We start from the raw sequence: 24,102 nt of genomic DNA, 5'->3' as shown, positions 1-24,102 counted from the left end.
TGAGAACATGGTTGTTGTTCAATAATAAAATTAATCCTCAAAAATACAACTTGCCTAATAATTCTGCACTCCCTGTAAATCCATTAGGAACTACTCATTTGTTCATAAATTAATGCTTTATAGGACAAGGCCTAGCAACTTCCAAACAATCCATAGCTAGATGGATCGTTTCTTGCATCTCATAATGTTATCAAATAGCAAAGAAACTATTACTAGAAAAGTAGAAATAGAGGCAAAGCCGCCACCGTGACTTGGATGAGACAAATGTAAGGAGGCTACCTGCTGGTCTTTGCACACACTCACAAAACACCACTGCCTAGACACTGATACACCAGTGGAGTCTCGAGTTGGATAAGAAACAACTAGTTCTGCATCGTAGGAATCTTCATTGAAGTCATAAGTACCCTCCTTCCTCCCATGCTGTCAGATGAATCACTATCCTGCGCATTCTTTAAAAAAAGAACTGACTCTAAGGCAAATTGCCACTGCAGTGTATTCTGGGAGGGGTCCTTATTTTCAAGTTTTCAGTATTAGCCTATCAGATGTTTTTTCCTTTCATGCTATCTGTTAAGGACAGCCTGTTACTATGACAATGTGCTGCAGATATTAAAAAGGCCCTTTTTCCATTATTGTTTGTACTACACTACTACAGCATTTCAAAGAAAATACATCACTGATAGTCTACACCGCAATTGTAAAGAAAATGATTCCAGTGATGAACGCTATAAGGACATTTTTACAAGACCTATATGTTGAAGAAGGTGCTCCAGAATCCGCGCAGGCATCACTGAGTTACTCTTAAATTTATGACTTCAATGAAGATTCCTACGTTGAAGAACTCTGGCTACAGGTATGTATCTTTTCCTTTTCTTTAATCTCCGGGAAACCAGGTACATCAAACAGCGTGTAACCAAATCATTCTGCTCGAGAAGCAACATTCTTTTCCATCATCACGGAACCCTTCGAAAGCAGCACCTTTCGTCAGGCTGTTTTGTTGATTTTGCAATATTAATTTTCAACAAACACACACACACCATTGTCAGCGGAAACTTGCTTACTAGGCAACAGTACTCCACCTTCAAGGACTTCCATTGAAATTCTCAAGCAGGACTTTACGTCCTCTACCAATCACACAGTGACACTGTGTGCACCATTATCTTGGAGGCCAATGTAGACAAGTTATTCTTAACCGTTTGACTCTTGCGAGTCCCCTCTGAATTAGTACTGAAAGGTGGTGACTCTGCTTAGGCAATTTCTAGATTTGAACCTTAAAACAATACACACAAATACAGACCAACTATACATCGGAAAAATACCAAATTATGAAATGTTATTTCATTTACTAACAAACATTTTGTGTCTGAATTATGAGAAGGTTGGAACTTTTCAAACATTTTATATCTTTAAAAAAAAACTAAAAGTAAGCAGTGCCTCATGCTATTGCATATCACCTAGTCCTTTTTTACTCCTAATGCATGCTCTTCTGTCGGCGTGTTCAAGTGCTGCTTCAGTTGAAACCACCAATTTTCCATGCTAACTTCTGTGTTGCTGTACTTTCACTGCTCCTACTAATAAAAGGTACCAACCTAATTTTAGCTTCTATTTTCAAATTCCTTCTCCTTTGTGGAGTATTTTAGGATGTTGAATTTTACCTCATTATGTGTACTTTTATTAATCTGCTAATATCTAGTTTTCTAATCAGTGTGAACCTCCTGAGTAGATGTTACGGACCTACAGAGGTCCATAGAACAAACACTGATGCAAGCCAGTTGCTTAACCAACCTCCCAAACATTCCCTGAAACTGTTATACAAATCCCGCATTCACTGATACACCAAAAAACTTCACATCAAACCAACCAAACTGCAAAGAATCTTACTACCACAGCCAATACCACATACATAAAACATAAAGGCAATTACTTTTTTTTCTTTAAGTAATGAAGCATTATTCTGGGTTTCCCACTACTTCCTGCAAATACCAAATTATTAAATTAGTGCAGGTAGGAGCAGTATTATCAGTCACATCTTTACCTTACTAAAACACAAGGTACAACATAATCTAATTAACCCCAAAAAACAACCACCACCCTCTAATGCTTTCTTGTGACAATTTGAAATTATCCTCCTTCACTCAGTCCATAACATATCTGCTACTTCCTCAAACTTCAGCATATGAAGGTAACCACCTCCTGCCCACTACGAAGAAAACATCCCTGGAGAAACATTTGACTGCATATTCAACATGCTTTTTGCTCATGATATGTTCACCAGCACACTCAATCTGTCCATTTCTTTCAAAACACACTCCAGAGTTATACGTTCATGGAAAAAAAGCGTTGATAACCTTTACCAATAATCCAGAAACAAATAGTGCATGGCCGTACTGTATCTCATTCAAGTCAGGTTTCAATGTGCTCTGTAGCATTAGGACTGCTACTTTCTAAATTGTGTACAGTGCCCATCTCAAGATGTAAACCAAAGATCCCTCCCTTCTGGCCTTGCAGTTTTTAACACTGTCCAGCAAACTCCATATTGCAACTGTTCTACACATTACTTTCCAATTGGCTTGCATGGCATCCTGATGGTTCGAGTGACTGCCAGTAATCTGTGGAGTACTGTGTTCATGAGACATAAATTTGACAACATTTAACATGCCATTAAATCATCTGTGATTGCAGGCAGACTCACATTTCAGACAACCCTTGCTCTAACCTTGTCATGAATGCTCAGTATACCGCAAGCCCATATCTAGTTACAACTCTTTCTGGTGAAGCTCAGTCAACTCTGTTCCGCTGTCTTTCCCCACAACATCTCTTCTGCCTGAAACTCATCCACCTATACCAAACAGTCTTGATCATCATATACTGTAATACCTCTCCTTCTGCACACATATTTTGCTTATGAGGTGGAAGTGCTTAGTGAACTCTAGTACTAAAATCCAAGCCATGCCTCCCCGCTATCCAAGCCTATGTCCTTACCCTTTCTACAGTAGTAGGACAGTAGTGGCACCATACATGCATCCTTTGAACCACCAGGTTTCTATGCAGGGTCTGTCATTCTGCTACTGATTCATAGACATTGTAAATATACAGTCACGCCACTGCAACCAGTTATTGACCTTCACCTACTAGCTCTATGCCTGTAATATTGTCAAATTTTGGTGCATTATGTACAGTGTAGTAACATCCAGCAATTTGTATAGTCTGAAAAACTAAACTTTAGGCCTTTGTAAAACAATACGTCATCATGTTGCTGCACAAATTAAAAAGGACAAAAAGCCCTGATAACCTCCTTTCTTAATACAGTCCTGTCATAGATCCCCCTTATAGATTTCTTCTAAAGAGGAGCCGAAAACTCTTCTCTCCAAGAAGCGCTGCAATCTGATGACGAAAAAGGAAAAACTAAAGCACTAGACTTTACTAAAAGGGTTCTTGCCATTTCCCCATCACAAATACCCATGCCTTCACTTTTATGTACAGCCATAGTCATACCATTTAAGTCCTAATAGAGGCGTATTTACTTACACACTTATTGGTAATTTCAGATATGTTTATAGCACATTTTCCAATGCAAAACAGTTTTTAATATGCAATACCTAATTTCAAAGTATAGGTGTTTTATTAGTTTCAGTTTCAAATGTAATATTTAAGTTTGTGTGGTGAAGGTCTGACATGTTTTCTTGTGCCTTTTTCCAACAGGATGTTAGTTGTCCAGTGAGGCAAGTTCCTACAGGTAAAAAGCAGGTACCTTTGAATCCGGACCTCAGCACAGCAAAACCATCAAACTTTCCATCACTTGCCGTTTCCAGCAATGAGTTTGAACCTAGCAACAGTCACATGGTGAAATCCTACTCCTTGTTGTTTAGAGTGACACGACCAGGAAGAAGAGACTTCAATGGATTAATTAATGGCGAAACAAATGAAAACTTTGGTAACATTTTTTGGGGAATACTAATACTTTTACACTGTAAACCTATCATATTTTCCTAAACATTTGGGTTGAGTTGCACTATAAAACTACAAATGGAATTGCATTTGGTGCATCAGGTGCACTCCTGCTCTCACTGAGGTGTCTGTGGAATTGCCTGGTTTAAATGCAGATTAAGGATTCATTTATCCTGTAAAAGTCATTGGGTTTTATTTCAAGGAAAAGGAAATGTGAGGTGAGCACGTAGGTCAATTGGCAATGTCTAAAGTATCTTGCAACAAGGTGTCAAGGCAACCTCTTAAGGCCCCCTTTCTTACGTGTTCCCGTACCCCCCAAAACCAAACACCCAACCTCCTCTCCATTGCCATTTTCCTTTTCACTGGTCTGATAAGTGGTGTGAATAAATCTGCTAAAGGTGACTGCTTTGGTCTTCCCTCCTCTGTATTAAACCACCTGAGTCACCCCGATCTTATTGTCAGTCAGTAGAAGGACATCAAGTGCCTGGGGGCCAAGTACCCTCACAGATCCAACCTCTTCTGGCAGAGGCAGTTGCAGTGAGCCCTATTCTCAATTTGAGTACATAGGTCCCAAACAACTGTTCCTCTTTAGGTTAGACACGTCTTTTCTGGGTGACATGCTGCTCACTTATTGATCCAAGAGGTTAAGCAAACTTATGTCCCTTGATGGAGGTTAGTGTGATTTTTTTTTTTTGTTGTTGTTGTTGTTGTTTTTTTTTGTTGTTGTTCTGATTATGGAATATCATACTAATATAGTTCATCAGTGTAGGAAGTTGGCTCTGTATGTGCTATTTCAAAGTAAGGAATAGCATGCACAGAGTCCAAGGGTTCCCCTTAGAGGTAAAATAGTGGTAAAAATAGATAATACTAATGCTCTATTTTGTGGTAGTGTGGTCGAGCAGTAGGCTTATCCAAGGAGTAGTGTTAAGCATTTGTTGCACATACACATTGACAATAAATGAGGTACACACACTCAGAGACAAATCCAGCCAATAGGTTTTTATATAGAAAAATATCTTTTCTTAGTTTATTTTAAGAACCACAGGTTCAAATTCTACATGTAATATCTCATTCGAAAGGTATTGCAGGTAAGTACTTTAGGAACTTCCAATCATCAAAATTGCATGTATACTTTTCAAGTTATTGACAAATAGCTGTTTTAAAAGTGGACACTTAGTGCAATTTTCACAGTTCCTGGGGGAGGTAAGTTTTGGTTAGTTTTACCAGGTAAGTAAGAAACTTACAGGGTTCAGTTCTTGGTCCAAGGTAGCCCACCGTTGGGGGTTCAGAGCAACCCCAAAGTCACCACACCAGCAGCTCAGGGCCGGTCAGGTGCAGAGTTCAAAGTGGTGCCCAAAACACATAGGCTAGAATGGAGAGAAGGGGGTGCCCCGGTTCCGGTCTGCTTGCAGGTAAGTACCCGCGTCTTCGGAGGGCAGACCAGGGGGGTTTTGTAGGGCACCGGGGGGGACACAAGTCCACACAGAAATTTCACCCTCAGCAGCGCGGGGGCGGCCGGGTGCAGTGTAGAAACAAGCGTCGGGTTTTCAATGTTAGTCTATGAGAGATCTCGGGATCTCTTCAGCGCTGCAGGCAGGCAAGGGGGGGATTCCTCGGGGAAACCTCCACTTGGGCAAGGGAGAGGGACTCCTGGGGGTCACTTCTCCAGTGAAAGTCCGGTCCTTCAGGTCCTGGGGGCTGCGGGTGCAGGGTCTCTCCCAGGCGTCGGGACTTTAGGTTCAACGAGTCGCGGTCAGGGGAAGCCTCGGGATTCCCTCTGCAGGCGGCGCTGTGGGGGCTCAGGGGGGACAGGTTTTGGTACTCACAGTATCAGAGTAGTCCTGGGGTCCCTCCTGAGGTGTTGGATCGCCACCAGCCGAGTCGGGGTCGCCGGGTGCAGTGTTGCAAGTCTCACGCTTCTTGCGGGGAGCTTGCAGGGTTCCTTAAAGCTGCTGGAAACAAAGTTGCAGCTTTTCTTGGAGCAGGTCCGCTGTCCTCGGGAGTTTCTTGTCTTTTCGAAGCAGGGGCAGTCCTCAGAGGATGTCGAGGTCGCTGGTCCCTTTGGAAGGCGTCGCTGGAGCAGGATCTTTGGAAGGCAGGAGACAGGCCGGTGAGTTTCTGGAGCCAAGGCAGTTGTCGTCTTCTGGTCTTCCGCTGCAGGGGTTTTCAGCTGGGCAGTCCTTCTTCTTGTAGTTGCAGGAATCTAATTTTCTAGGGTTCAGGGTAGCCCTTAAATACTAAATTTAAGGGCGTGTTTAGGTCTGGGGGGTTAGTAGCCAATGGCTACTAGCCCTGAGGGTGGGTACACCCTCTTTGTGCCTCCTCCCAAGGGGAGGGGGTCACAATCCTAACCCTATTGGGGGAATCCTCCATCTGCAAGATGGAGGATTTCTAAAAGTTAGAGTCACTTCAGCTCAGGACACCTTAGGGGCTGTCCTGACTGGCCAGTGACTCCTCCTTGTTGCTTTCTTTGTTCCCTCCAGCCTTGCCGCCAAAAGTGGGGGCCGTGGCCGGAGGGGGCGGGCAACTCCACTAAGCTGGAGTGCCCTGCTGGGCTGTGACAAAGGGGTGAGCCTTTGAGGCTCACCGCCAGGTGTCACAGCTCCTACCTGGGGGAGGTGTTAGCATCTCCACCCAGTGCAGGCTTTGTTACTGGCCTCAGAGTGACAAAGGCACTCTCCCCATGGGGCCAGCAACATGTCTCTAGTGTGGCAGGCTGCTGGAACTAGTCAGCCTACACAGATAGTTGGTTAAGTTTCAGGGGGCACCTCTAAGGTGCCCTCTGTGGTGTATTTTACAATCAAATGTACACTGGCATCAGTGTGCATTTATTGTGCTGAGAAGTTTGATACCAAACTTCCCAGTTTTCAGTGTAGCCATTATGGTGCTGTGGAGTTCGTGTAAAACAGACTCCCAGACCATATACTCTTATGGCTACCCTGCACTTACAATGTCTAAGGTTTGGCTTAGACACTGTAGGGGCACAGTACTCATGCACTGGTGCCCTCACCTATGGTATAGTGCACCCTGCCTTAGGGCTGTAAGGCCTGCTAGAGGGGTGTCTTACCTATACTGCATAGGCAGTGAGAGGCTGGCATGGCACCCTGAGGGGAGTGCCATGTCGACTTACTCCTTTTGTTCTCACTAGCACACACAGGCTTGTAAGCAGTGTGTCTGTGCTGAGTGAGGGGTCTCTAGGGTGGCATAAGACATGCTGCAGCCCTTAGAGACCTTCCTTGGTATCAGGGCCCTTGGTACTAGAAGTACCAGTTACAAGGGACTTATCTGAATGCCAGGGTGTGCCAATTGTGGATACAATGGTACATTTTAGGTGAAGGAACACTGGTGCTGGGGCCTGGTTAGCAGGGTCCCAGCACACTTCTCAGTCAAGTCAGCATCAGTATCAGGCAAAAAGTGGGGGGTAACTGCAACAGGGAGCCATTTCTTTACAATCAGGTTGAGTGAAACTCCTTGGTACAGACGATACTTAAGGCACAGCACTGCTTACTGAGTGAGCCCTAATCCTTTGTGAGCTGAATTGAAGAGCTTTGCCTCCCCCTAGTTTTCAGGTCCCTCTCTTACCTGGAACGCTATAAATTTGCAACCACTACCTTCCTCTTTAGATTTTGGTAGGGCAGGATTTAGCACCAAACTTGCTGGTGTTAGCAAACTCAGGCATCCCTTTGGTTCCCTAAACGCTTGTGCTGATTAGGAAAATAAGTGCATAGAAGACTGCAACTCGTCTGATCAGTCTGCCCAGGAGATACTAGATTGAGAACTTATGCAACCATTTTAGTTCCTCGTCAATGAAAGTGGGTCTGTTTCTTCCTTGTTGTCTTCGATCCATAGTTTGGGTACCTTCCTTTGCACTGTGATTCTGAAGGTTATAATAGAGTTCCAGGTGCACCATTTTGCTACTAAGACTCCTCCAAGCATCAGCTTTGCCAATCTGTTGAACCGGAATCCTCCAACAAGGTAACCAGGGATGGATGAGACTCCAATCTATCCATACGGTTGTACTTCGGATCCAGTAGTTACCCATGCATCTGTACTGGTGCAGTGAATAGAGACTACCAGGATCTTCTGACAACCAGTCATTAGTACTTGCTACTTGCCGATGCTAAAGATTCTCCGCCAATTGAAATCTGAGTTCACCTGTTGAAAATGAGAGCATATATGCTCCTCTTGGATCCTTCGTTTCGCCACCAATGCTTGCTTTGCCCATCTGTGTCCAGGTTCTCAAGTCAGGCATTGAAGATCTGTCTTGAAGCCATAGTCTGACCTGGCTAACTCAAAATTCCTTGGGCAATAACCATCTTTCTCCCAAAGAGAGCCAAGTCTTTGTGAATACTCATCTCAGCCTGTTGTAGTGATCACTGCCTCCAGCAGTGGTAAGTCTCCTTCCCCCGTCCACACATGGAAAAGCAAGCCAAATGTCTTCAATCCCATATGAAAATAGGCTTCCTCTTTCTTTGGTTTTTGTAAACATATTTTATTGCTATTTTCAATATGTGAATTTAACATCAATATACAGATTTGTCAGTTTAGTCATCTCTGATATAATCGTGCTACTATCTAATCAGCGATCAGCTATGTGTAATTATCTTGACAACTTTTACAAAGCTTCCCAACTCCCCCTTTCACCCTTGCCCCGGCCCAAAGTGCCCATTGTTAGTTTAAGTATCATGTCTCAATAGCGGTGCCGCCCTCTGTAATAGTTTGGTAGTAATCATAGCCCACTGGGTAGTAGTTGAATGGGAGTTACTCAATATAGTACTTTTGATATGAGTAAAGGCTCAACCAGTGGGTGCCTGTGGCATTGAGAGGGCTCGGACGTTGAATCCATAATGTATGCTTTTATTGTATTAGCAAGAGAAGGGAGTTGGTTACAGGGGACTCATCTTCCACTTGCATTCCTCCTTGTAGCCCCTCCTATGCTTGTGCAGCCTCCACAGAATCGCTGCCTCTTTTAGCTTCCCTAAGGAGGTTAACACACTGTCCATCTAATAAGGTTGTTCATCTGTCTACCTAGATGTTTTCCACGTAAGCTAATGTGGCGCTTAGCGAGGATCAAGGTCACGTCATTGAATTTAGCTGTGGTTTTGTACTTTACTGGGTCTATATACCCGCCAGGGAACACATAGTGGGTGATAGAGCTGTATTGCAGTCTTTGATGTCATGGATAAATTAGTTTACGTCAGGCCACTATCCCTATTTCTATGCAAACCTACCCCTACACCCCCCCCCCCCCACACACACACACACACACACACACCTCCTCTCTCCTCTCTCCTCTCTCCTCTCTCCTCTCTCCTCTTTCCCTCTCTGTCCCCTTTCCCTATCTCGCCTCTTTCCCCTTTCCCTCTCTGTCCCCTTTCCCTATCTCGCCTCTTTCCCTTTCTTTCCCTTTCTCACTCTTTCCCTCTTCCTCTCTCTCCCTGGTATTTGATGCAACTTTGACTGAAGTGCCATGGGTCCCTGCCAACCAGGCCCCTAGTGCCAGTGTACTTATCCCAAAACTGTACAATTTGCTAACCCTTTAGCACCCTATGTAAGTCTCTAGTAAATTGTACCTAGGGCCTGTGGAGCTAAAGAGGGTTCCAAAGGGCTGCAGGACAAATAATGCCACCCTAGGAGACCCTCCACCAAGCACATGACAAGCTGCAATTGCAGGCTGCATGTCTTGGTGCAGACAAAAGTGAAAACACGACATGGCACACAGCTTGTGTGCCATGTCCCCTAACACTGCATGAAGTATATGTAAGTCACCCCTACAGCAGACCTTACAGCCCTAAGGCAGGGTGTCTTATATTACATGTGAGGGCATATCTGCAGGAGAGATATGCCCCTGTTATGTCTTTGTCAATTCTCAGACATAGTAAGTGGCCTTGGAAGCCATTTTAAATGCATGTGCTGGACACTGGTCAAAGCGTGTTCCCCAGTTACATGATGGCTTCACTGAAATTAGGGATGTTTGATATCAAAAATCTCATATTGGTGAACCCACTGATGCCAGTATTGGATTTACTAAAACATGCACCCAGAGGGCACTTTATAGGTATCCCCTGAAAACCTACTAGCCTCTGATGTGCTTGCTGACCGGTCTCTGACAGCCTGCCACCGGGACACTATCCGGATTCCCTATGGTGTGGGCCATAGCTTTCAGGGGACCAAGAACAAAGGCCTGTCCGGGCACAGGGTGGAACGCCCTGTCCCACAGGATGAACTGCTGATTAGCCTTCCTAAGGCGTCAAGCCTCAAAGGGCTGCTGCCTTTGTAATGCAAATTTGCCTCGCCTCACATGAGGAAGCCACCCTCCAGTCCAGAGCCCACTGGGCACCTGGATGGACGGGAAAATTAACTAGTCAGGTAGGCATGCCACCTCCAGTCTTATACCGCTAAGGTGGGCTACTATGAAGTGGATACGAAATTTCAGAGATAGCCGTCTTTGTCAAGGCATGCCTAGGAATTCTGGGACAGGGTTATGCCTACTTACCACAGGAAGTTGTCATATAGGGAGCGTAGTGACCCCAAGGGTCTGTAGCTTATTGGCTGTTACCCTACATGCCCCTAAATTAAGTATTTAGGGGAGCCTCTAGCACCAGAGAAGCAGATCTTGATGACCTAAGAAGACAAAAGACACAGAAGAGCAGTAGAAGAGAAAAGAAGCAGCTGACCTGGTACCTACCCAGCCGCCCTTTCTACATCCCGCGTTGCAAAATCTGCACCAAGGTCAACTTAATCCTTCAGCTTTGACTCCAGAAACTCGAGATGACTGCCTGCCTTCAATAAAGACTCGACCTCGCATGATCAGTGGACTTGTTCTCCAGCAAACTCCAAATGAAGGGATTCTGAAGCCTTTGGAACCACCAAAACCCAACACCTGAAGTCATCACTGCACCCGCCATCTGAGCCAGGTTGAAGTGGACCACTGGTGCAAACAGTCCTCCAGAGCCTGAGTCCATTGTGGTTTCACTCCTCCTGGAGCCCCCACTGACGCTTGCAGGCTCTGCACTCAAACCCTCTCCATTGCGACCACTCCGGCAAAGAAAGCCTGACACCTCTGCACTTGCCCCGATCCATGTAGAAGAGGACCAAAGGTGCCTACCTCTGTAGGAGCATCTTGAGGCCTGAGCCCTGCTCTTGGTTCAGCCTGACTGGCCGCCTGGCAAGAGCCTGCAGCCTTTTCCCACAGTAACCGATCTCCATTGAAACGCATTGGGCACCTATCGCTGTTTTGAACCCTGCTCCTGGCTGCAGGCATGCCACTGGTGGTGTACAGCCAGTGCGGCCTTGGACCTAGCCCACTACTCACCTTAATGCCTGGAGATAGATCTTGTAAGGTCTCCCTGTTTGCATAACTTGTTTTTCCTTCCATAGGATAACATTGCAGAACTCAGAAATTGTAGTGTCCATGTTTTCAAAGTGTAAAGAATACCTATTTAGAAACTGACTTACTTTAACGATTTTTCTCTGATGCCTACACATATATAAAGATAGTATTTTTATAAATTGGTGTGTATCTCCTTTTTTGAGTTGTCTCATTTATTGGCTATTGTGTGTATTTGTCAATGTCTTGCACTGCTTTGTATTAAGCCTAAGGCTGCTCGTCCACACTACCCCTAAATATTGCATTTGGTATTGCATAGAAAGCCCTGTCCACTCATTGGGGAACCCCTGGAGCCTTTGCACAGTATTTACCTACAGCATAAAGGGCCCACTTCCTACAGACATTTATATCTGCTCTCAGAGACTGATATAATCCTGAAACAGCTTTGTTTGGGACCTTACTCGATGCGGAAGAACGCACCCTTGAAATAGAGCACAAGAAAAGATGTCTCAAAGCTGAAATGGCAGCGATCCTTCAAAAAAGGAGATTGCAATGCTGTCAAACCCCTTGACGGAAGGCATATAGGAGAAAGACTCAGTGGACTTGGAACTCCTAATGACATGAGAGCTGCAAGAGAAGGAGTAACAAGAACTCTTATGAATAGGAGAACCCAGAGTCATGGGGTCTGTTCCAGGATGTCATGGGTCTGGAAGACATTGGATAACAGATTCCACTGAAGAGGGTGTGGACATATATCCCTGTTATGACATAGCCTTTTGCATTCAAAATGTGGAAAGGGAAGCAGAATGATATGGAGTGCAGTTGGATGAAAACAAGTCACAGATGTGCTTTCTACTTCAGCCACTTCTACTCTCACACACACCAGAACAGAAGCAGCCCTTCTTGGGAGCAAAAAGGAACACAATGGAAGGAAAGGCACTTCTATGCAGAACAAGTACTGGCAATAAAGCAAGAAGTTTGCATCTACCAGAAGGGTCCGTCTCTTGCAGTGAGAACTATGGGGAAATTGCTGGGGATGATGGCTTCCTGCATACCACTAATACCACGTGAGGCTGTACAGGAAATCAATTCAGGAATAGGTCCAAAGCCAATGGTCACAAGCAAAAGGAGCTGGGAAAATCTAGTGGTTTTCATACCAGGAGTACAGTAGGTAATGAGGTGGTGGAATAGAACAACTATTTCAGTAAGAAGATCTTTCAGGCCTCCACCTCCAACAATGGCCCTCATTACAGACGCCACACAGATGGAATGGGGGACCTTATATGTTGACGCTCAGCATCAGAGGTTTCTGGAAATCGGAAGAAGCAATACAACCAACAAATTTGCTCAAACTTAGGACTTTGCTCCTAGCTTTGAAAGCTTTACAGAAGCCATTGTTGAACAAATCGGTACAAGTCTGTACAGACAACAGTACAGCAATATTCTACCTCAACAAGGAATTTGGAAAAAAATCTTTCACTCTATCAAGGCTAACAGGACAATAGGGGTTGGGTCTCCCACAGACAGATGACCATAACAAGAATACATCTCAGGAGAAGACAGTGTGGAAGCGGACAAACTGAGCAGTCAAGCATCCACCTCATACGAGTGGGAGCTGAAGCAGGCAATGCTCAAGGTCTGGCACACTACATACAGAAACTGCCATTGTCACAGGAAATGCTTTCCATGCAGGGGAGGGAAGGTCTTCATCCAGAACTATCTGTGACGAATCCATTGAGGCTAGCAGCATGGCTCCTGCACACATAGAATTTGGTCATCTTGGACTGCCAGAGAGAGCAATGGCACTCATCAGGGAAACAAGAAGACTGACACCTATACAGCCAAAGGGGAGAGATACACAGTGGTGCCAGAGATCTGGAATTTTAATGACACTATGTGGTACTACAATCACCTGAAATCTCATGCATCTGTTAGGTGTGATATTGGCCTACACATGAGGGCATGGGGTGAATAGGAAGAAGTTTCTTCACTGCAGCAGTGGTCAAACGTTTTTTAGACTGTGTCAAAAGAATAGGCCCACCAAGGAGTGCCACAATACCCATTTCGAGTCTAAACACGGAGCTGACCCAGCTGATGAAATAATTTGCACACCACTCCTCAGAGCCACCTTAACGTTTCACGCTTAAGACAGCGTTTCAAACTGTAATGAAAATGCTCAGCATGATGAGCAAGCTTCAAGCACTAACCATAGAAGAGCCATATCTACAGACACTCAGGGACAGGATAGACTAATCCACCATTTCTACCCAAAGTAATTACCTACTTTTACAAAACTCAGGCAATCCAAATACCAAGGTTTTTACAAGATACAAAGATTCGGATGGAAAGAGCACTGCATACGCTGAATACCTGCAAGGCCATGGTGTATTACCTGGAGAGAGCAAAACCAATCAGGAAAGTGAAACTCCTCTTTGTATCATTCACAAACAATAACCGGGAACCCAGTACCAAAAGCACTGGTGAATAACTCAGACGATTCAAATGTCACAAGAATGCTGGCATACAGCTCAAAACTAAATCAAGAGCACATTGGACAAGATATTTGATATTTGTAAAGCACATAGCTATCCTAAGGCCTCCCAGCACTAGATGAGGGATAAAACCAACTATAATGCACTCCAGTTTGGCTATATATATATAGAATATAGGTTTATAGTGAGTTGTGGAACGAGCCATGGTTTTATATACTTCCTAAATCTGGATTCCTGAGTTATTGATCACATCTTTATTGGTAGAGCATTCCAGAGTTGGGGAACCAGATGGGCATGAGATCTGCCACCCCATTTGGCTCTCCTAATTCTTGGGACCTCCAGGAGATGTCCTTGCGCTGATTTAAGAGGTCTAGAGGGATGGTATTGTCAGTAAGCCTCTTAGTTTCTGCCAGCCTTTACTATGAATCCTTTATGAGCTAAACATAGTGCTTTAAACTGGACTCTTTCTTCAGTTGGTAAGCACTGGGAGAGTCTGTAATGCCTTCCTTGTTGAGAGTGTCCTGGGGATTTTCAGTAGTGTTCTGGCTGCTGCATTTTGTTCTATTTGTAGCTTTTTTATAACATATTTCAGCGAGCCCAGGTGGAGAGTTACTGCAGTCCAGGCACGAGGTTATCACAGCCTGAATCAGTTTTTCTTACGTTTTCTGGGAGTAACTTGATTGTTTGAGTAGTCCTCAGTGCCCCAAAGCAACTGCCAGCCAGTTTTGTGGCCTGGGTGTCCATTGTAAATGCATTATCCAGTCACATACCCAGATTTTTTTTTTTTTTTACAAGATATTTATGGGCGGGGGCAGGGGGACTACCCAGACAACCTGGCCATCCTAAATCTATATTTGCATGTGGGTTATTTCCTAGGAACATCACCTTGGTTTTTTCACCATTAAGTTATAGGCAACATTTTGCCATCCACTTGAACACATCTTCTAGGCATAGAGAAAACTGTGGGATCTCCAGTTCCTTTCCTTTTGCAATTTATACTACCAATTGTGTGTAATCTGCATAAGACATGACTGATAGCCCATAGTTAATCACAATGTTTGCTAAAGGTCTTGCATATATACTAAAAAAGGTGGGGCTAAGTGAGGAACCTTGAGGTACTCCACATTTAAAGGCCCTCGTTTCCGAAAAACAGGCATTTTCCATTACTTGGAATGTTCGATCTTCAATAAAGGACTGCATCCATTTCAGTGCCTTATCTTTCACCCCTATCTCTTCTAATCACTGAATCATAATCTTATTGTCCACCGTATCAAATACTGCACTAAAGTCTAGCAAAATAATAGCGGCTGTTCCTCCTTGATCCAATATCCCCTTGAGTTCCTCTGTGACTGCTAGCAGTGCAAATTTTGTACTGTGCTGTGTTTTATAAATACGATGATTAATTGATGTGGTATGGTTCTAGCTAGATATTCAGAATCAATGATTGACACATGAACATCTGGTGTGCACATGAAAGCATTGCTTGCGGCAGACAAATTGTGTAATGCAGAGTTAAAACAATAGTCAACGCAGTGTGTTGACAACTCATTGGACCGAAACCAAGAGCTCCACCACCCCTGCCCTAGGATAGAAAGACAACACTCCTCCCCGCCTCCATCAGAATTAAGCAGACCAATATAAAACATGTGCAAGTCACACTCTCCACATCTGTTAGTAGTTGCCACTTGTGGCAAGTCCCCTGTTCTGCAGTGCGCCATCCAGTGCAGGTCATGCTGGTAGACAATAGCGTTCTATTCCCTCACCCCCTTGTTTCTTATTTGTGTATACCATGCAGCCCCAACAGCATTCCTGCACCCCAGCCTCATAATCCTGCTGATTGCCATAAGAGGCCTCAAATAAGGTGACCATGGTGTCTCTTGGGGTATAGTAGCTCCAGAGTCTTTCATCCAGGTATCCATGTCTGTAAAGGAGACTATATCCGTACCTTCATTGTGCTCCGGCAGATGAACAACCCGGATAATATTTCTTCATGCTTGGCCCTTAGCATCTTCTGTTCTATATTCCAAAGCCCGGGCTTTGGCCGATATCTTAGACTTTTGTTCTTTCAAGTCTCCCATGAACGGGTGCACTTCTGCCAAAGTATGCTCATTTGTCACGATTCTCTCAACCATCATACACTGATCATGGCACAAAATACCAAGGCCAGCAGCCATGTCAATTATTTTGTTTGTCTTCCATATTACTTTGTGAACAGGATTAAGTTTATCACCATCAACTGCATTCCAGAAGGACTGCCTGCCATAGTGCTTTAATTACATACCCCCTTGTATTGCTATGCGGGTGCCGTAACCAGAGGTCTCTTGTGTCGTAGCCTCCCTCTCCAGGTAGTTCAGATGTCACCAGCTGCTGATAAGTCCACACCTCTGTATATGTGCCCACTAATGAGGACTGACCCACTCCCCTTCTCACAAAGTGGCCAGCAGTTTCCTATGGATCACAACCTCTTTAGTAGGGATGTTCAATAAAGTTCTACACCTCACTGTTGGGGCACCCTTGTGTATCAGCATTTTTGATCAGTCTGTCCCCCTTGCTGCTTGGTGTATTTTTTTAGTTGATCTGACAGGCTCACAGTCTTCATCCAGGTCTCTCACTGTGCTCTCCGGTCATGCAGACTGTTGCAGTTGTCTCCATGGGTGCTGTGGCTCTCACCAGCTGTGCATTGTCGTGAGAGATTCCAGCAGTAATATGTGGAAGTCTGCTGGCCACTGTTGCAGATCTCTTGGGGCCCTGCAATTGGGGGTAATGTGGCAGTTGTGGCACTTTTTCTCCAATGGGACCACTCCGAGACAGTTGTGCCGATGCAGTTTAGCAGGGTCTTTCATCTTGTATGACCCTTAGGCTGTTGTACAGCTAGTTTGTTGGTATTGTTTCTTCAAGGTTTCTTAAGTAGGTGTGAAAGGGCTAGACCAGGCACTTCTCCCCTGCAGGCTCTTACTAGCTCCGCCCCATCTTCTTGTTTCTAGTTGCTGAGAGGAGGCCTGCAGTATACTTCTGATGGCAGGGGCCATGGGCACGTCACCAGAGTGGGGCTGGGAGGGTGCAGCACGATGGAAGCACTCCAGATCCTCTGGTGGTCTTGCCTTGACTTTCAAACCCCATTTCGTAGTAGTCCAGCGGTCCTCCATCTTGGATTTCCCCTATGGAACTATGTAGTCAGTCTTTCGTTTGTGGTGTTCGGCTTTCAATTCACTTAGTCACTCTCCTGGGCATGCATGTGAGGGCCATGTAAACCCACTCTTATCTGGGGACAGTGGGTTAGGATGGTCAGCAGGATGTAATCAGATGGCTGTGCCTCACAGGGAGCTCCTTGGATTGCCACGTACTCCATTGCATGAGGCCACACCCCCTCCTGTTTCTCCTTTAAGTAGATCATCACTATTGCATACATTGTAAATGACTCCATTGTGGGCACAAATTTGACCAGTATGTCCATTTGCTCCCCTTCGATGTTGTGGAAATGAATATTTTTGCTAGGCTTGGCGTAGAAGGCCGATAAACTAAAACGGTAGATATCAGGGACACTAACAATGGTCTGGCTGTACACTTGCTAGTATGTCTGGAGTCTTTGGGAAGTAAAGGTTGAGCAAAAAGTTGTCCACCTACCCTTCGTATTTCATGCCGTCAGCCAACAAGTGCCTGCATCACTACAGATGGTCATAACCATTGCCATATTTCTGAGTACCATTCACCAGTACTGACCAAACTGCGACTTTTGTTCCTGCAGGCCAGTGCTTTCCTGCCTTTTAAGACCATTGCCTTCTCTTGCTCTAGGCCTCCTCTGGCCTCTTGCTCTTTCTCAGGCTCTGGTGTGCAGTCTCAAGAGACTCTGTGGGCGAAGAACAAGCTAATCACCCAGGCCACCACAATAACCAAGATAATTTGGTGTGCTTCTGCTGCCCTCCTGAGCATGGTTACTTGAAATTCACCTTATTCCTTTGTGAGATAGACTCTTGTTCCAGTGCTGTGGATGCTAATTACTAATGATACATGAATGTGCTGTGACAGAAAATGTGTGCAGTAGGCAGAGAACTACTCCTTTACAGTGACTATCCTAGGAGAAAGGAGCAGGGCTGTTACTCCCCTAATTATCTAGTAGTTAAAATAGCCAGAGGATTCTGCTTCATACTAGATAAGACATTTTGACTTGCTTCCTCCCTCTGCATATTGTTTAAGATTCTAACTATGCCTTGGCCCTTAACTTCCTAGACCAGCCAATGTCTGTCGTTTTTACTCTTATTTCATATGGCCTTCTTTCAGTAGTTCATGAAATACATGTGTAATTGTGGTTAACCAGTGGTACCAGAAGAACATTGTGCTATTTAGTCTCAGTGCAGCTCTTTTTGTCTTCACTAAAGTTCTGACACTGGCGCCATTTAAAAGTGCTACACCTATTTGCATGACTTTCTTATAGACCATTGTCAAGAGGCAGCAAAGTTTGGTCTGGTTTTGTGTCCTTTTGAGTCTTGGTTTCGCTATCAACAGCCATCAGTCTTCTATGACACCCTCCAGAGTGATTTTTATTGTGCAATACAAGATATGAGTTTTGCAAAAGTCTTTGGTCTCCCAGAGAGGGTTCTTGCCATTACCAAGACAGTTTATTACTTCCTCATTGATAGGCCATTTTAGTCTTGAGGTTATAGAAGCTTCTGCACTACAGGCTAATTACATATGGTTGACCCCATACTACATGGGCTCCCCGTGGAGCCACCTTCAGAGCTGTGCGATCAGTTGCTGGATAGCCAGCCTGCCTGTCCTAGGCCATCCATGCCCAATGCAAGCATGAATACATGCTGCCAGTCTCGCTGTGAAATGCTTCTGACACCAGTCTCATCTGACAAGCCTTCTCAACCAACTCTTAAGTGTACGGGTGGGGAGCACAAGAGTTGAAGATAAAGGCTGTTTGAAATAGTACGGGATGCCTGACTTCTAATTGTGAAACCTATAATGGTGATCAGTGCAGATGGACAACACCATGGCACTCTTCTCCACCTCAAAACAAGGAAGTGCCCACTCCTTGCAATTCTATCCGCTGGAAGTACACAGCCTTATAACAGTCTGTAGGAAGTTGGCTCTGTATGCACTATTTCAAAGTAAGGAATAGTATGCACAGAGTCCAAGGGTTCCCCTTAGAGGTAAGATAGTGGCAAAAAGAGATAATACTAATGCTCTATTTTGTGGTAGTGTGGTCGAGCAGTAGGCTTATCAAAGGAGTAGTGTTAAGCATTTGTTGTACATACACAAGCAATAAATGAGGAACACACACTCAGAGACAATTTGTAAGGAAATGCCTCCTTGGCATGGTTACCCCCTGACTTTTTGCCTTTGCTAATGCTATGTTTTGATTTGAGAGTGTGCTGAGGCCTGCTAACCAGGCCCCAGCACCAGTGTTCTTTCCCTAACCTGTACTTTTGTTTTCACAATTGGCACACCCTGGCATCCAGGTAAGTCCCTTGTAACTGGTACCCCTGGTACCAAGGGCCCTGATGTCAGGGAAGGTTTCTAAGGGCTGCAGCATATCTTATGCCACCCTGGGGACCCCTCACTCAGCACAGACACACTGCTTGCCAGCTTGTGTGTGCTGGTGAGGACAAAACGAGTAAGTCGACATGGCACTCCCCTCAGGGTGCCATGCCAACCTCACACTGCCTATGCAGTGTAGATAAGTCACCCCTCTAGTAGGCCTTACAGCCCTAAGGCAGGGTGCACTATACCATAGGTGAGGGCACCAGTGCATGAGCACTGTGCCCTTACAGTGTCTAAACAAAACCTTAGACATTGTAAGTGCAGGGTAGCCATAAGAGTATATGGTCTGGGAGTCTGTCAAACACGGACTCCACAGCACCATAATGGCTACACTGAAAACTGAGAAGTTTGGTATCAAACTTCTCAGCACAATAAATGCACACTGATGCCAGTGTACATTTTATTGTGAAACACACCCCAGAGGGCACCTTAGAGGTGCCCCCTGAAACTGTATCCAACTATCTGTGTAGGCTGACTGGTTCTAGCAGCCTGCCACACTAGAGACATGTTGCTGGCCACATGGGGAAAGTGCCTTTGTTACTCTGTGGCCTGTAACAAAGCCTGCACTGGGTGGAGATGCGATCACCTCCCCCAGGCAGGAGCTGTAACACCTGGCGGTGAGCGTCAAAGGCTTACCCCCTTTGTTCCAGCACCACAGGGCACTCCAGCTAGTGGAGTTGCCCGCCCCCTCTGGCCACGGCCCCACTTTTGGCGGCAAGGCCAGAGGAGATAATGAGAATAACAAGGAGGAGTCACTGGCCAGTCAGGACAGCCCCTAAGGTGTCCTGAGCTGAAGTGACTCTAACTTTTAGAAATCCTCCATCTTGCAGATGGAGGATTCCCCAATAGGATTAGGGATGTGACCCCCTCCCCTTGGGAGGAGGCACAAAGAGGGTGTACCCACCCTCAGGGCTAGTAGCCATTGGCTACTAGCCCCCCAGACCTAAACACGCCCTTAAATTGAGTATTTAAGGGCTCCCCTGAACCTAAGAATTTAGATTCCTGAAACTACAAGAAGAAGAAGAAGAAGACTGCTGAGCTGAAAACCCCCTGCCGAGGAAGAACAGAAGACACCAACTGCTTTGGCCCCAGTCCTACCGGCCTGTCTCCTGCCTTCCAAAGAAACCTGCTCCAGCGACGCTTTCCAAAGGACCAGCGACCTCTGAATCCTCAGAGGACTGCCCTGCTTCAAGAAAGACAAGAAACTCCAGAGGACAGCGGCCCTGCTCCAAAAAGACTGCAACTTTGTTTCGAAGGAGCAGATTTAAAGACCCCTGCAACTCCCCGCAAGAAGCGTGAGACTTGCAACACTGCACCCGGCGACCCCGACTCCACTGGTGGAGAACCAACACCTCAGGAAGGACCCTCCGGTGACTCCGAGACCGTGAGTAACCAAAGTTGTCCCCCCTGAGCCCCCACAGCGACACCTGCAGAGGGAATCCCGAGGCTCCCCCTGACCGCGACTGCCTGAACCTAAAGTCCCGACGGCTGGAAAAGACCCTGCACCCGCAGCCCCCAGCACCTGAAGGAACGGAACTTCTGTGCAGGAGTGACCCCCAGGAGGCCCTCTCCCTTGCCCAGGTGGGGGCTACCCCGAGGAGCCCCCCCCTTGCCTACCTGCACCGCTGAAGAGACCCCTTGGTCTCCCATTGAAACCTACAGAGAACCTGACCTTGTTTACACACTGCACCTGGCAGCCCCCGCGCTGCTGAGGGTGTACTTTTTGTGCTTGCTTGTGTCCCCCCCGGTGCCCTACAAAACCCCCCTGGTCTGCCCTCCGAAGACGCGGGTACTTACCTGCTGGCAGACCGGAAACGGGGCACCCCCTTCTCTCCATTGAAGCCTATGTGTTTTGGGCACCTCTTTGACTTCTGCACCTGACCGGCCCTGAGCTGCTGGAGTGGTAACTTTGGGGTTGCTCTGAACCCCCAACGGTGGGCTACCTTGGACCCAAACCTGAGACTTGTAAGTGATTTACTTACCTGCTAAAACTAACAATAACTTACCTCCCCCAGGAACTGTGAAAATTGCACAAAGTGTCCACTTTTAAAACCGCTATTTGTGTTTTATGTGAAAAGTATATATGCTACTGTAATTATTCAAAGTTCCTAAAGTACTTACCTGCAATACCTTTCAAATGAGATATTACATGTAGAATTTGAACCTATGGTTCTTAAAATAAACTAAGAAAAGATATTTTTCTATAACAAAACCTATTGGCCTGGATTTGTCTCTGAGTGTGTGTTCCTCATTTATTGCCTACTCCTTTGATAAGCCTACTGCTCGACCACACTACCACAAAATAGAGCATTAGTATTATCTCTTTTTGCCACTATCTTACCTCTAAGGGGAACCCTTGGACTCTGCATACTATTCCTTACTTTGAAATAGTGCATACAGAGCCAACTTCCTACACACTTCTCCTTCAGTTTCAAGAAAATCAGTTCAATACTGTAAGGAACATCATTCGTCTCTTGGGTGTGATGGCTTCTTGCATTGCCATAGTTACCCATGCCAGGCTGCACATGCATCCCTTACAGCAGTGTCTGCCTCACCAATGGCTTCAGTGTCACTTGGAAGAGCTATTTGTGTTAGACCGCCAGACTTACTATTTTTTGTAATGGTGAAACAGCACAAACCTCTTGAAGGGGTAGTCCTTTCTAGACCCTGTGCCGCACATCACATTGACCACAGACGCATCACCGATGGTTTGGTAGTGTTCCTCTCCAAGACTTGACCTCCTCTTGTTCCTCTCCTTGTATTGAAAGCTCTACTTCCTCACCCGTCTCAAGGTTGTTCTAGTCCGGACGGACAACATGACAGCCATGTATTACTTCCAGAAACAGGGGAAGGGGCAGGTGGGGTGGACATGGTCTTCACAACTATCACGTGTCTCCGACAATATGGAATTGGGCTTTCACCACCACATTCACCTGCTGTCGGAATATCTTCCGGGAACGGACAAAGACTTTGCAGACCTGCTCAACAGGATGCAGCAACAAGTCCACGAATGGGAACTCCTCCCCCCCCCCCCCCACAAAGTCCTCTAGTCATACTTCAAAAAGTGGGGGACTCCACACATATTACTTTTTCGCCACAGCAGAAAACACAAAATGCTGAAACCCCGCCTCCAGGTATCCACGCCCATTATCCAAGGGCAAAGCTGTATGGATGAGTTGGTCAGGGATATTTGCCTATGCTTTTCCACCTCTCCATCTCATTCCATTTCTGGTTCGGATGATCAGGCAAACATCTCTCACTATGATCTTTGTGGCTTCCACCTGGGCTCGCCTGCCTTGGTTCACTACACTATTAATCTCTCAGTAGTCCCACACAAGAAACTCCCCAACAGACCAGACCTTCTCACTCATAATCAAGGTCCAATCAGGCACCCGGACCTCAATTCACTCAACCTTGCAATATTGCTCTTGAGGTCATAGTTTAGTTATCTAGGTATACCTTCAGAATGTATGAACATTTTCAAGGAAGTGCAGAGACTCGACACTAAAGCCTTTAATGCTGCAATGCTTTTTATTTGCTATTGCCAAACCAAACACATTGATAACTATCAAAGCCACAGTACAAGACATTGTTGGATACCTGCTTCACTTGTAGAAGGAAAATCTTGCATACTCTTCCATTCGCTTGCATCTCACATCCATAGCTGCATATCTCCAAAATACAGAACACATTTCCTTATTCAGAATTCTAGTAATAAAGGCTTTTATGAGAGGTCTCAAACGAGTTATTCCGCGTAGGGGGCTTTCAGCCCCCTCGTGGAACATTTACTTACTAACCTTACTCACTAGACTCATAGGTCCCTGTAGGAGGCTGGACTGGCTTGTAGTGAGTACCTAGGGGTACTTGCACCTTGCACCAGGCCCAGTTATCCCTTATTAGTGTATAGGGTGTCTAGCAGCATAGGCTGATAGATAATGGTAGCTTAGCAGAGCAGCTTAGGCGGAACTAGGAGACGAGTGAAGCTCCCACAGTACCACTTAGTGTCATATGCACAATATCATAAGAAAACACAATACACAGATATACTAAAAATAAAGGTACTTTATTTTTATGACAATATGCCAAAAGTATCTCAGTGAGTATCCTCAGTATGAGGATAGCAAATATACACAAGATATATGTACACAATACCAAAATATGCAGTAATAGTATTAGAAAACAGTGCAAACAATGTATAGTTACAATAGGATGCAATGGAGACACATAGGGATAGGGGCAACACAAACCATATACTCCAAAAGTGGAATGCGAACCACGAATGGACCCCAAACCTATGTGACCTTGTAGAGGGTCGCTGGGACTATTAGAAAATAGTAAGGGTTAGAAAAATAGCCCACCCCAAGACCCTGAAAAGTGAGTGCAAAGTGCACTAAAGTTCCCCAAAGGACATAGAAGTTGTGATAGGGGAATTCTGCAGGAAAGACACAAACCAGCAATGCAACAACGATGGATTTCCAGTCGAGGGTACCTGTGGAACAAGGGGACCAAGTCCAAAAGTCACAAGCAAGTCGGAGATGGGCAGATTCTCAGGAAATGCCAGCTGTGGGTGCAAAGATGCTGCTACTGGACAGTAGAAGCGTAGGTTTCTGCAAGAACGACAAGGGCTAGAGACTGCCCCTTTGGAGGACGGATCCCTCACGCCGTGGTGAGTCGTGCAGAAGTGTTTTCCCGCCGAAAGACCGCCAACAAGCCTTGCTAGCTGCAAATCGTGCGGTTAGGGTTTTTGGATGCTGCTGTGGCCCAGGAGGGACCAGGATGTCGCAAATTGCG

At 45.6% G+C, this 24,102-nt stretch overlaps 1 protein-coding gene across 1 annotated transcript in view; it reads left to right on the top strand.

Annotated features, from left to right (window-relative positions):
* The window catches only part of SUZ12 (SUZ12 polycomb repressive complex 2 subunit), a 628,949-nt gene that overhangs the window by 180,998 nt on the left and 423,849 nt on the right, over positions 1–24,102 (top strand). The window contains exon 7 of the mRNA XM_069199996.1: positions 3,700–3,931. Within this exon, the coding sequence (XP_069056097.1) occupies positions 3,700–3,931 (232 nt within the window). The remainder of the gene's footprint in view (positions 1–3,699; positions 3,932–24,102) is intronic.

Source organism: Pleurodeles waltl, chromosome 7 (assembly GCF_031143425.1).
Source record: "Pleurodeles waltl isolate 20211129_DDA chromosome 7, aPleWal1.hap1.20221129, whole genome shotgun sequence".
NCBI lineage: Eukaryota > Metazoa > Chordata > Amphibia > Caudata > Salamandridae > Pleurodeles > Pleurodeles waltl.
The sequence above is the reverse complement of the archived record's forward strand: the minus strand, read 5'-3'. Positions and strand labels throughout refer to the sequence as shown.